The sequence below is a fragment of the Cibotium barometz genome, chromosome 17, assembly GCF_041138505.1.
Source record: "Cibotium barometz isolate CiBa-2024 chromosome 17, ASM4113850v1, whole genome shotgun sequence".
NCBI classification, from domain to species: domain Eukaryota; kingdom Viridiplantae; phylum Streptophyta; class Polypodiopsida; order Cyatheales; family Cibotiaceae; genus Cibotium; species Cibotium barometz.
The window spans coordinates 26,821,394-26,835,980 of NC_141062.1; the positions used below are offsets into that span (position 1 = coordinate 26,821,394).

The 14,587-nt window shown below is 43.8% G+C and overlaps 1 protein-coding gene across 1 annotated transcript in view; it reads left to right on the forward strand.

Moving 5' to 3' along the window:
• The first annotated feature begins 389 nt into the window (after positions 1–389).
• LOC147629838 (mitochondrial import inner membrane translocase subunit TIM50-like) overlaps positions 390–14,587 on the forward strand; it is a 103,132-nt gene continuing 88,934 nt past the window's right edge. Inside the window, exon 1 of the mRNA XM_086811367.1 lies at positions 390–906. Within this exon, the coding sequence (XP_086667493.1) occupies positions 450–906 (457 nt within the window). The 5' untranslated portion in view covers positions 390–449. The remainder of the gene's footprint in view (positions 907–14,587) is intronic.

The following is a 14,587-nucleotide window of genomic DNA, read 5'->3' on the forward strand; positions in this document are numbered from 1 at the left end:
ATTTTTGACAAGCTCAAATCATCATATATGAGGAAATGGGAAAATGGTGGCTATTCTGCTTATTACCAATAGAATCTCCAACATGCTTGATTTTTCACAAGCGTTTGACATGCTGATCTCCAACAAGCTGATTTTTGACAAGCGTTTGACATGTAGCTTTTAAATTGTTGATCTCCAACAAGCTGATTTTTGACAAGCGTTTGACATGTAGCTTTTAAATTGTTTTTTGGTGGCAAAATTTTCTATAAACATAAGGGCAAGGCGATTTGTCAAAAATCAAGCCTGATGATCTCCAGGCTTGTCCGGCCGACCACAGCACATCGAGCGCTGGACAGTAGATTCCGTCGGCGTCCCGTCAGTGTAAAACCCACATTTAAAGCCGTGTGACCTAAACCGCATTTTGGTCTGCACGCACGCGACGCTCTCTCTCTCTCTCTCTCTACAGTTACATGATGAAGCGACAAGGATTGAGCTACCTGTCTGTTGCTGCGCGCTTGTCGCGCAGTCCTCTCCAAAGAGGGACTGCGCAGAACTCAACTGATTCTTCTTCTTCTTCTTCTTCTGCCTCCTTTGCAGAAACCCCTGCATGCGATACGTCATCAGCATCAGCATCAGCATCAGCATCAGCAGAGATAGGGTCTTCCACACATGGAGAGGCAGGACAAGCAGAGACAAGGTCTTCTTCTTCTTCATCGGCACCACAAGCACCGAATGGCAGTCCGCCCTCAACTGATGATTCCATTTTTTCTGCCTCTGCCGCGGCCGCGGGTTTGGACTCAATCCCGCCTGATTCCGAAACTGAGGCGGCCTGTGACAAGAAGCAGAGCGGTCTCTGGACTGTCTTCAAGGCTGTCTTTGCTGGAGCTCTCATTGCTGGAACTGCTGTATCGGCCTACGCTACCTACGGTCAGTCTCACCTTCATTTTCTTGATAAGATTATGATTCAAATAGCAAATACACGCCTTTAATTAATGGTGATTGGAATTTTATACATAGCTCAAGATAAAAGTCTGTGATTTCTCCTGATGCTTAGCTGCGGACCTTTGAATTATGACATGCGTGTGTACGCATACTGAAACTATGGGCCCAGACATATATAGAGACATTGTATCCTGAACTATGAGTTCTTGCCTTCAAACATGCGTGGTAACACATCCTTTTTGAAAACTCAAGAGACATGTCATGTATACTTCTTTTACCTATCCCTCTAGTTGAAGTGTATTTACATGTTTACACATACATACACACATTCATTTCCCAAGGCAGAAAATCTGATGTTGAAGTTGAGCACTAGAGTGTCCTCAAACCTGTTTGTGCAAAATTTCTTGTAACTGGAACAGAAAGAGCCACTCACAATTATCACATGTAAGTGGGCCATAGGATGAGTGTCCCAAATCGATAGTTTATTCGAGATTCGGGAGAATTATCATCTTTCATTTTTTGAAGACTTTATTCTTTGTTTCATGAAATCAATCTCACAATGAGAAAGATGACTTTAATTGAAGTCAAATTATGATCAATTTCACTTCCAGTTATGCCCAATTTCTCATTTAGCTTTTCAATTTCAAGTGTTGAAATTCTTCACCAGGAGCCTAGTTTCTTACTTTTTAAATTTATTTTCCACCTCCAACCCCTTCTCCATCATGCTTCTCCGCAAATTGCCTAATTAGCATGACATTTGGGCGGATTCGACTTTTGGCACAAAATGTATCGTTTGGAAATTTTATGGAGAATGTTTCTTGAATGTTTCTCTTTCTATGTTATAGACGTAAATGTGATTTGTTTCAATTACCAGTATGTTTATGTAACAAGTCACTTTGAAACCTCTTCGTTTCATCCAAAGAGAAAATGAAACGAAACGAAACCTTGCGAAATGATGAAACAGATGAAATATTTCTTGTGAATATGGTTCTAAGCGGATTTCCCTCCTTACATTTGCAAATCAACAATGTGATTTGGTTTAGATTGAAGGACTAATGAGTTATATGTGTTGCCAATTGCATAAGTATGGGGGTGAAACTTCATTGATGCATGAGAACATGGTCCAAACTCGCTTACTCATCGAGTTTCGTAAAGTAAGAGCGATTAAAGCTAAAAACTAAAAATAGTGACCAACTCGAATCGTTTTAATAGACTAGGTCCGTGAAAAAGTGATTCATTGAACATGCATTGGTACTGGGTACCAAACACAAGGATCAAAGTTCTTGGGGAACGAAGCAATCAATTGGGAGCTTGCATTGTGGCCGGATGCACAAGTGGTTTTGGCGGTGCACGCACCTTATAGCAATGTGATAACTAGATTGACTACCGAGATTTGAGTGTTGATGTGATGCATGGAATTGCCTTGTGGGGAACTCCCCCGGGGGACTAGGGCCTTTGGCACACTTAATGTCCTGTCAATGCATATTAAACATTAACAACTACTCAACCACAATCCACATTTCACTTTGCATAAAACATATTAACTCGAAACATCGACAATACTGAAAAATGATATATATGCGACGAGACTCCGCATTGGGGTTGGAATGGGTTGACCTCACCCTTTGATAACTTTATTACAAAAACTTTTTGGTTCACCCAATAACTAGGGTTCTTGTCGGATTATACTCATACAATATCTATGTTTGGGGTCTTTCACCTTAACTCAAAAAGTCAAGTTGTGTTCCAAGTTTTAGGTCTTTCGCTGAATCTTTTTTCCTTGCCCTTAATTTTAGAGACAAGTCCTCAAGTGCTAATCAAAGAATCTAGAAATTCGTAGTTATCAGCTTTGCGATCATGAATAGTTATAGGCATTTCGACCATAGAAACTAACCCCCGAAGGAGTCTTTTCAACCATGGATCAGCATGTATAAAAACTCGTAAAAATCACGAGCAAAAGATGCTTAGTCCATATATTTTATCTATTGAAATTCTTGGCTCCATATGATATGAATTTGATCATTGTGTTATGATTTTCAGCCATTGGGCATTTGTCTTTTTAATTGGTTAAATATGGACAGCCATTGGACACTTGCTATAGCAATTGGGCATGTATTTGAGCCATTGGTCACTTGCTATTGCCATTGGGCATGGAAATTGAGCCATTGGGCACTTGCTATTGCCATGGGGTATTGTATCTCAGCCATATTGGCTTATGGACAGCTTTATGGGTCTATGGATGAGCCTTATTGGTTTATGGACAGCTTTATGGGCTTATGATTCAGCCATATGGGTTCATGGACAGTTTTATGGGCTTATGATTCAGCCATATGGGTTTATGGACAGCTATGTCGGCTATTGGATAAGCTATGTTGGCCGGTATCCACATGGAATATACATATTCTTGGCATTTTCATGGGCCTTTTTGATAACAGTGTGTGTATATGAATTATTCATGGTTGTATGTCGATAAATGTGGAGTGTGAGCTCCCCCAAAGCTTGTACATGATATTATTCTCCTTCTGTAATAAAATACTCCAACGGGTTGGGGTTTCGACTCATTCTGGCCTCTATGTGGTGTCAGATGTGGATATCTCTCTTTTAAATGGCATATGTTTAAGGTTGTGGCCAATTTAAGTGTTTTTTTAACAGTTTGGTGGAATTAAGTGGCATATGTTTAAGGTTGTGGCCAATTTAAGAGTTTAATTGCATTAATGGTCAAGTGTTTTGTGAAACCCCTTGTGCCCAACTCTGATTTACAGACCCCCCCCCTTGGAATTCTATATTATCAAGGAGTTTTTCAATAGGACAAGCTTTGGAGGCCTTTGCTTGGCTAGATTTATCCCCATACAATCCGTGATGTTCTGAATACAACAGGGCATCTAACACTTGTCCAAAACATAAGAGACGAACATTTACAACCTTCTAGGTACATATGTATAACTAGCATTTAATCATGCTCAAACATCATCAATAATAACTTGTGCTTGTGAACTCTTGTATACTAACATCGTCCAACCTTACAACACGAACAGAGCATTCACCAGCCCAGCAACCGGTACATTAAGTATATGGTACAGTCGGTATAGAAGTCTAATCAGCAGCTGCAGAATAGGTACAACAGGTACTTATGGGCTGGTTCATACTGGTATAGCAGGTACACAGGCCATACAGGGTAATATAGGTAGATATGGGAGTTGTATGGGCATCAAAAAACAACCCAAAAAAGCATGCACACTTCATGCTTGGTTAATTTCCCCCTACAAATTGGAGCACTTTCCCGCCTACAAATGTGGGAGCAACTTTCCCCCAACAAATGTGGGTGCAACTTTCACTTCCCATCTGGGAGCAAAAGTAATATTCCCCCTACAAATGTGTGAGTTCATGGCTTGTAACATGCGGAAGCTCTGGGGAGTCTTCTTTCAGCCCTAAACACTCTTGGAAACCTTCTGATGCCAAAACGCACCATCTGATGCAAAAACGCAGGTAGAGAGAGAGTAGAGAGAGAGAGTGAGAAGTGCTGGAAATTCAGTATATACTATGGTACAAAAAGGGTACATATCTTGCAGCCCTTGGCTGCCTTCATAAAAAGGTGGTTAACCCTAAAATCTGTCCCCTATGGGACCTCTAAGGATCCAAACCCCTAGTGGGATTGAATGCCTACAATGAGGAGCACCCTTTGCCTTTTATACCTCCTTTTGGACTTCTTGGTTTGTTGGTAAACTGGCCGACTGCTGGTCGGCCAGTCATACATGAATTAAATGCCTCTTAATTCAGCCGACTGGTTATCTTGCCTTGTCATCATGCGCCTTCAGCCACCTTGCTTCCTGGTACAGCCGACAGCTCCTGTACTCAGCCGACTGCCCCCCTGGTGCTTCTCCAAGTCCAACCTGGCCACTTCTGTATCTTGTGCTCCACACTCTGACTCTATCTGGTTCATACTATTTATGTGTTTGCCCCCTCTGGATCTAGCCCTGAGATTGTCCATGGCATCTATGATGCACATGACATCCCCCTCTGCTAAACTTGATGACGGGAATCCAACCTGCTCTTGGATGACTGTCATCATCCCAATCCTGTTCCGAAGTCCCTCTGTCATCATCCATCCCTGGCAAAACCTTTTTCTCTGAAAATCCGGTCTGTTCTCCAAACCACTCTGTCTCTGATGAAGATCTATGCATCTGGTCTTCCTCTAGTCCACAATCCATTCTTGCCCTGACTTTTAACACCGTCTTGGTCTTCATTCCTGGAACTGAGTCTGGCACTCTCACATCACCCTTGGAGGATCAACCTCCCTTGGGACCGTTACCTGAGAACCTATCTGGCTCACGGAACTGCCATCCCCATCTGGCACTGTGGAACACCACCAACAAACCTCCTGGGAGTTCTTCCCGCTTCTGTGCTCCTCGCCTTGGGCTTCGCCTGTACCTTGGACCTGTACACCATCATCTGGGACTGATTCAGCGTTTAGCTTTGCTGAGCCTGATGCTCTGATACCAATGTTGTTGAGATTCAAGCTCGATGTCAGTGTGAGCCAGCTATGCTATGTGCTGGCAGATTAGGTAGGAACATGTGTGAGACATAAATGACCGCGTGTCCAGCTGGTCATAGTGTGTGTGGACATTACATTAGGTTTACTTTGTAGTGTGGACATAACACTATGTTGTGTTCTCCTTTGTGTGTGTGTTACATCCTGCTTCTGTTTTTTATCATGGTATCAGAGCCAAGAGCTCATTAGCTGAGTTGTGAGAGTGAGTGAGAGAAGAGAGAAGAAGAAGAAAAAGCTGTGAAGGAAGCCATTGGAGCTTGGAGCAAAGGAAAAGCTGTGGAGCACACACCGGCATCAGATCTGAGAGCTAAGGACCATTGGTGAGTGTAGCAAGACCCACTCTGCGGATTGCAGGTACCAAAGAGCAAGTTAAGTGAAGATTGAAGGGCACAAAGCAAAGGAAAAATTCTGGTTTTTTTTTCTCTAAGCTTTCATGGAAAGCTTGAAGTGAATGTATACTCTTGGCAAATGTATACACAAAGGCACATGTATTTTGGCTTGGAAATGCATTAACAAAGTGGGGCACAAGCAACATACAGAATCTTGAAGCAGATTGATGCATACAGATTTGATTAAAATCAAGAGAAAGTGAATTTATGTAAAAGTTTCTGGTTTTTCACAAAACCAGTGGACATACCCCCCGTGGAGGATCAATTGCAAGAGCTAGAGGCAAAATTGAGCTAAACCCTTCATACCCAAGGTAGATTAGGTCATTGCTAACAAGCCTATCAAGTCAATTGAGATTTCCCCTCTCTCTACAGCCCACAACAGCAGGCGGCGTTTTTCTGTGCAGATTTCTGAAGAATTTGATTAGATTTCATCTAATTCACTCATTTGGTCACCAAAGTGAATGCTTTAAAGCTTGGGGAGTTTAGCAAAGACATTGCTAAGGCCTTGTGATGCTTGGTTGCAGCTCATTTCATGTATTTGGAGCTCATTGAAGTGATTTATCAGAGGTGTGCAGGTTTGCAGAAATTCTGTCCAGAAACAGAGCATTTTTAATCAAAGCATTAATCTTTGTCTATATCAAATTGGCCTAATTCCTTTGGTACAAGTAAAGTCCTATGAGTTGCTAAACTTTTGAATCAAAAAGTTTTGGATTTGGAGAAGATTTGAAGGAGATAGAGCAATTTTAGTGAGAGGTGGTACCTGACAGGTGCAGAAAAATTCAAACCAGAGGTTACAAAACTTGGTGGTTCTCATTCCCCTTGAAGAATTGGATCAAACCCTTCTAGGATATGTTGGAGCAATGTGTTGGGAAGCTAATGCAAGTTGAATCATTGCATTTGGACAAGATTTGAAGGATTTAGAGCATAATCTTGACTGGTTACTGGCGAGAATTTACTGGCGAAAAAAAAACCAGAAAATTTTTTGTGAAGGAGTTTCATTTGATTTCAACTTTAATCGAGTGTACATTGTTGGTGAACCATTGTGGGATGTTAATGCACACAATTTGCAAGCATTTGATGTGATTTGAAGAGATTTGGAGCATTACAGGTACTTCGTACATTGTGATCGAAAGGGTACATCTACTCTATTTTTTTGCAACAATGGGAGATGGTCCGGTACAGATTGTTGGAGAGAAGCTTGATCGCACTAACTTTCAAGTATGGAAGTTTCGAATGAAGAGTTTTTTGAAAGGCAAAGGGTTGTGGAGTCTTGTCTCGGAGGAAGACCCGGAGCCATACCTACCTCCTCAACCAAATAATGCTCAGTTACTGGCTCACAAGCAATGGGTAGAGCGGTCCTCGAAGGTGTTGCATTATTTTTCAATATGTGTAACAGATGCCTTGCTTATTCACATCCAAGATGCAGATACACCGAAAGAAGCATGGGGTATCTTGTGCAGAATGTATGAGACAGACACTGGTGCCAGGAAGATACAACTAAAGCAACAGATTCACAGTGTAACACGAAGGAATCGGAGTATACATGAGTATGTTCAGGAAATCAAGGGTTATGCTGATTCCTTGTCATCAATCCATGCCCCAATGGATGATGATGATTTGGTTGCACTCACGTTGCGTGGTTTAGGCAAAGAATACAAATCTTTTGACACTTCCATCTCAGTAAGGTTGGGAGGAATGCCAGACTTTAATGAGCTTGTGTCATTGCTCATTGTGGAAGAATTGAAGCTTGGCCTTGGTGGTATGAGTGTTACAGGTGGTGCATCCTCGTCAAGCAATGATGAACATGCAAGAAATCAAGCTTTTTACTCATCTAGAGGCTTTCGAGGCAGGGGGAGATTCGCATCACGTGGACGTGGTGGTAATGGTCGTGGATGGCAGGATAGGCCTCCACAGCAGAATTTTCAGCCTTCATATGGTGCTCGAGGTGGTCGTGGTTATGCACCTCAGCGAGGCAGAGGTAACCCCCGTGGACGAGGACGTTGGCAAGGCCAACAAAATTCTATGCAAGATGTGGAATGCCATTATTGTGGCAAATATGGTCATATGGCGAGAGATTGCTTTCGCAAACAGAATGATTTGAGAGGGGGAAGAGCACAACGTGGTGGTCATTATGGTGGAAACTATGCACAACATGGTGGCAACTATGCATCAAGTAGCAATGATGGAACTGCAAATCATTTGTTTGCCATGAAGCATGTTGTGGGTTCTATGACAACAAATGCTGAGAATGATGATACATGGTACATGGACTCAGGAGCATCAAACCATATGACATGTCATGGAGAATGGTTTGAGCACATGAAGCCAATGGATGTGAAGGGCTATGTGGAAACAGGTGATGATACCCAGCATGTCATTACACATGTTGGAAGTGTACCATTGGTCATGCATAATGGTCAGACAAAGTCTATGTCAGATGTGCTGTATGTGCCTTCGATCACTAAAAGCTTGGCCTCAGTTGGTCAAATGGTAGAACAGGGATTACAGGTTAGATTCAATGAGCATGGATGCTTCGTTGAAGACTTTAAACATGGATGTAGAGTGATTGCTAAAGGCAAGAAAGAAGGAAGACTGTTTAAGCTGGATGCTGGAATTCCTGAGCTAAAATCAGCCATGTTCTCAAAGAGCAGGAATGTGGTACAGGATATTGATATGTGGCACAAGAGGATTGGCCATGTAAATATACAGAGATTAAAGAACATGCAAACAAGAGGCATAGTCAATGGATTGCCTAGGTTCAAATATGATGGACATATGCATGTTTGTGAAGCCTGTCAGTTTGGGAAGCAGGCAAGATTGAGATTTCCTAGAGAAGGAAATATGAGTAACAGGCCACTTGAGATCGTACATAGTGATGTATGGGGTCCTGCACAAAACCCATCTATCAAAGGCAGTTTATACTATGTTACATTCATTGATGACTTTAGCAGGATGACATGGATATACTTTCTCAGGGAGAAGAGTGAAGTATTGGAAAAATTCATGGATTTCAAAGCTTTTGCAGAAAAGCAGTATGGCTGTTGGATTAAATGTCTGAGGACAGATGGAGGTGGTGAATACACCTCAAAGGCCTTTGAGCATTTCTTGAGGAAGCATGGAATAAGGAGACAATTGACATGCAGGTATACACCTCAGCAGAATGGTGTGGCTGAGAGGAAGAATAGAGTTATATGTGAAGTGGCAAGGGCGATGCTTAATGAAAAGAGCATGCCAGATTACTATTGGGCAGAAGCATGTGCTACTGCAGTTTATATATTGAACAAAACACCTACAGCAGCCATTCATGGAAGCACGCCAGAGATGCGGCTCACAGGTTATAGGCCAGACATTGGACATCTTAAAGTCTTTGGATGTGTAGCTTATGTTCATGTGCCTGATGAAAGAAGACGGAAATTGGATCCTAAGGCAGAGAAATGTGTATTTGTTGGATATGCACAGGATCGCAAAGCTTACAAATGCTATAACCCTCAAACTAGACAAGTAGTCATCTCACGAGATGTTGTATTCGATGAGCTTGCTAGTTGGTATAAAGCCAAAGATGAGGGAGTCATTGACACACTTGAGGCGAATGTGCCTGTGAACTTGCCATCACAAGCAAGTTCTAGTTCTACTACTATGTCTGGGCCAGCAGCAGAAGCTGAGAGTAGTAGCAGTGTACGTCCATGGTCAGGACGTCTGAGACATGAGAGTGTGAGCAGCACTGGGAGTAGTGCTATGGATAAAGGCAAGAAGAAAGTCGAGGGAATTGGGATCACAGGTTATGAGTCCTCTAGCTCAGAGAGTTTGGATGAGGAGCTAGGGATACCTGTTGTACGCACACCTGGTGTTAGGCAGGACAGATATGTGCCACCACATGCTCGAGTTACAGGTGTACAGAGTGACCCGCATGCATTGCGGAGATCCCAGAGGGTCAGATATCCTGTTGACAGGTTGACATACAGAGATTTTGCTATGCACTATGCATACATGACATCTATGGTGAAGCATGTGGAACCTACATGCTATACAGAGGCTGTTGGAGAGCATGTATGGGAAAAAGCAATGGATGTGGAAATGGACGCATTGGTCCATAATGATACATGGGACTTGGTTGCACTACCAAAGGATAAGAATGTTATTGGATGTAAATGGGTTTACAAAGTGAAGTGCAAATCTGATGGTTCTATTGAAAGACATAAGGCAAGATTGGTAGCAAAGGGTTATGCACAGACCCATGGATTGGATTATGATGAGACGTTTAGCCCAGTGGCTAAGATGGGCACAGTGAGAGCAGTCATTGCTATGGCTGCAGCTAATGGCTGGGAAATGCATCAGATGGATGTTAAGAATGCATTTCTGAATGGAGATTTACAAGAGGAAGTATACATGGCACAGCCAGAAGGGTATGTACACCCTAGATATCCCACTCACGTATGCAGGTTGAAAAAGGCATTGTATGGTCTAAAGCAAGCACCTCGTGCTTGGAGTGATAAGATGAGCAGATATCTTATCTCACTTGGTTTTCAGACTTCTACAGCAGATTCTTCACTGTATGTGAAGAAGACACAGCATGGGATTGTTTTACTAGTCATCTATGTGGATGACTTGATTATTACAGGTGATCATAGTGCAGATGTGATGCATGTCAAGAAAGCTTTGAGTGGGCAATTTGACATGAAAGATCTTGGTGAGTTGAGATACTTCCTTGGCATTGAAGTGGTGAAAGATCATGGAGGTACTTGGTTAGTACAGCGCCAATATGCCTTGGATATGTTGGCAAAGTATGGCATGACAGGGTGTAAGCCTATGAGTACACCATTGGAGCAAAATGTGAAATTGCGGGCTGATTATGGCGAGGAATTGGATGATCCTTCTATGTACAGGAAGATGGTTGGTAGTCTCATATACATGACTATCACACGCCCAGATTTGAGTTATGCAGTGGGGCTAGTGAGCCAGTTTATGCAGAGCCCCAGGAAACCACATTTGGATGCAGTGAGACGCATCATGAGATATGTGAAAACCACAGCACATTATGGTTTATTCTATGAGAGTGGTAAAAGCTTGGACATACATGGCTACACAGATGCTGATTGGGCAGGTAGCGCATATGACAGGAGGTCTACTAGTGGATATGCTTTTACACTTGGCAGTGCTGTGGTGAGTTGGAGTAGCAAAAAGCAACCTACAGTTGCTTTATCCAGTACAGAGGCTGAGTACAGAGGTGCAGCCATTGCTACTTGTGAGGCTATATGGTTAAAGAGTCTCTTGGCAGATTTATGTGAGCCTCTTGATGGCAAAGTTGTCATACATTGTGACAACATGAGCAGTATGCAGTTGGCAAAGAATCCAGTATTTCATGCGAGGACCAAACACATAGAGGTCCATTATCACTTTGTCAGAGAAAAGGTGCTGGATGGTACAGTTGATCTTCACTATGTGAAGACTGATGAGCAGGTGGCTGATATCTTCACGAAGCCACTTAGCAGGGAGAAGTTTGAGTACTTCCGGACTATGTTGGGAGTACATGGGATGAGCTTGAGGGGGAGTGTTGAGAGTGTTGATATCCCAAGCTCATCTACATCTTCATCGGCAGTACATCATGAGCTTGAGAGGGGCTGTTGAGATTCAAGCTCAATGTCAGTGTGAGCCAGCTATGCTATGTGCTGGCAGATTAGGTAGGAACATGTGTGAGACATAAATGACCGCGTGTCCAGCTGGTCATAGTGTGTGTGGACATTACATTAGGTTTACTTTGTAGTGTGGACATAACACTATGTTGTGTTCTCCTTTGTGTGTGTGTTACATCCTGCTTCTGTTTTTTATCATGTAACATGCGGAAGCTCTGGGGAGTCTTCTTTCAGCCCTAAACACTCTTGGAAACCTTCTGATGCAAAAACCACCATCTGATGCAAAAACGCAAGTAGAGAGAGAGTAGAGAGAGAGAGAGAGAGAGTGAGAAGTGCTGGAAATTCAGTATATACTATGGTACAAAAAGGGTACATATCTTGCAGCCCTTGGCTGCCTTCATAAAAAGGTGGTTAACCCTAAAATCTGTCCCCTATGGGACCTCTAAGGATCCAAACCCCTAGTGGGATTGAATGCCTACAATGAGGAGCACCCTTTGCCTTTTATACCTCCTTTTGGACTTCTTGGGCTGTTGGTAAACTGGCCGACTGCTGGTCGGCCAGTCATACATGAATTAAATGCCTCTTAATTCAGCCGACTGGTTATCTTGCCTTGTCATCATGCGCCTTCAGCCACCTTGCTTCCTGGTACAGCCGACAGCTCCTGCACTCAGCCGACTGCCCCCTGGTGCTTCTCCAAGTCCAACCTGGCCACTTCTGTATCTTGTGCTCCACACTCTGACTCTATCTGGTTCATACTATTTATGTGTTTGCCCCCTCTGGATCTAGCCCTGAGATTGTCCATGGCATCTATGATGCACATGACATGGCTATCCTTATCCATGCTGCTTTTACTCAACCAAATTCAGGTGTTCAAGCGTCCACACAATGTACGGCCATCCAAAAACTGTACGGGTTGTACAACTTATACGATTGCTGCCTAAATAGCCTGCTGCGCTGATCCGTACGGTGTGCTGCCTGTACAAACAGCCCTGCAACACGTGATTGTGCCACAAGAATACCAAAAAACAGCCTGCTTTTGAAAAAAAAAACAGTCGACCATCTACTTCTCGGGAGGACCTCCTCGTTTCCATCTGAATATGCCCTCATGTAAATTGAGCTCTTGCAAGAGTTCTTGGAGGTGATATTGCAATGTCGGTAGAAAAGCAATGACTGAAAAAGCACTTCCCGTGGCATTTTCCAGTCAATCAGCCCTTTTTCTCTTGTCATGACCTCCTCCTTTCCACCTGAAATTGTCCTCACACATCAAAAGGTGCAAGTTTAGTTCTTGTGGAAATTCTTGGTAGAGATCTTGCAACATGGATGGAAAGGCAGGCGATGCACTTCCTATGCCATCAATCATTATTCTAAAGATCCCAACCAATCAAATATCACATGCGAATAGGGATCATGAAGTTGGTTCAGGAAAAAGCACCAGTTTTGGACAAAAAGAAAGAAAAAGCAAAAAGTCAAACTAAGTTGACTGCGATCTAAGGGCACCATTGGAAAGAGGAGACTGAGTTGGATCAAAAAGCTAAAAGCCGCTTTTCCAAAAAGCAACTCCAGGGCCAAAAAGCAAGGCCTTGAAGCTAGAAAAGCAAAAATTCAAGAACTTTGGCAAAAGATGAGTAATATTTTATTATTATTAAAATATAAAAGCAAAAAGACAAAAGCAAAGCGAAAAGCTTGGCTTGAGCTTTTCTGGCAAAAAGTGGGGCTCTCCCTAAGTATAAAAAGGAGCCTTGAGCCTCTCTTTTGGCATCAAGGTTGTGAAGAGCAAGGTAATCATCACCATCGTCTTCATTATCTCCTCGCCGCCGATTGTCGCCATTGCTGTTGTGGACAACCGCCTGCACTAGCCTCCTTGTTGCCGGTTGCGCCATTGATTGCTGCCTGTGCTGCCCAGATCCGCCGGCGCCCCGCCTCGCCCCACCCCGCTCCGCTTACCGCTGTCGCCCTGTGGTGCTCCTTGCCGCTAGCAGCACCGCCAGTGCTGCCCTCGGCTGTCAGCGTTGCCATGTGTACATTTCAGCCTTTTGGCAAGAGAATTGATACCAGATTTTGGACTTGGACTTGGATTTGGATCTAGACTTGGATTTGGATTTTGGATTTGGTACTAGCTCGGTGAGAGACTCTTGTGGGTCATCCCTATGGTGTGCTCGGCATCAGAGATCACGTGCCTCGACATCGACATCGACTTGGATATACTACATTGGCATATTTGTTTGCGTTTGTATTCATTGTTATATTCATCTTGTGCCCGTGGATTGTTCTTGAATAAATTCCTAAAAGGGGGTGGGGCCTGTTTCTTGCTCAATGTGGTGTACTGTGCAAGTTTCCTATACGCTTCTCTCTTTCCCCTTTGGTTGAGGGAATGACTCCGGAGGAGACTTTACATGACACAAGCCTTCTGTATCTCACCTACGTGTTTTCGGTTGTCACGTGCATCCCGCAATTGGATGCCACTTGGACATATCTTAACAAGAAGGTGCAGGACCTGGAGTGGAAACTGGTCCCATGTGAGCCCAGTCTGGGACGAGTCTGCTAGGGTTCCACTCTATGCGTCCAAGGTCAGGTGTGCACTGTCCTGCACATGGAGCAATGCCAGTCCGCTGTGAGTCTCCCTCTGAAATGATGCCAGATGTTCTGTGTATCTGGTTTGCTACTGGATGCCAGACCTCTGTGTAGGCATGTAGGTTTTGCATGTAGAGATGGGGCTAGCCCATAGGGCTACCCCAAGATTATTAATGTGGGCATGGGGGAGATATAGAACCACCCCCAAGGGGCTAGGAGGGCCCCAGCTGTGCCCACCAGCCACATGAGTTGGGCTGGAAGGGGCTGTCGGCGGCCAGTCCTATGGCCTGTAGACAGCCAGCCGACTGGCCCCAGGCCCTAGAGGGGCTGTTGGCCAAGTGTGGGACAGCCCACACAGGCTGCCCAGCCATAGTCACATGGGACGCGAAATGGGGACGGGGAACGGGGACGGAAAAGACCTCAGAATGGCCATTCCCTGTGACTATAGAGTGACATGGAAGGGATATGGGAACGAGATGCTACCATCCCCAACATTCCCGAGTCTAAAAATGCCCATTCCCTGTGAC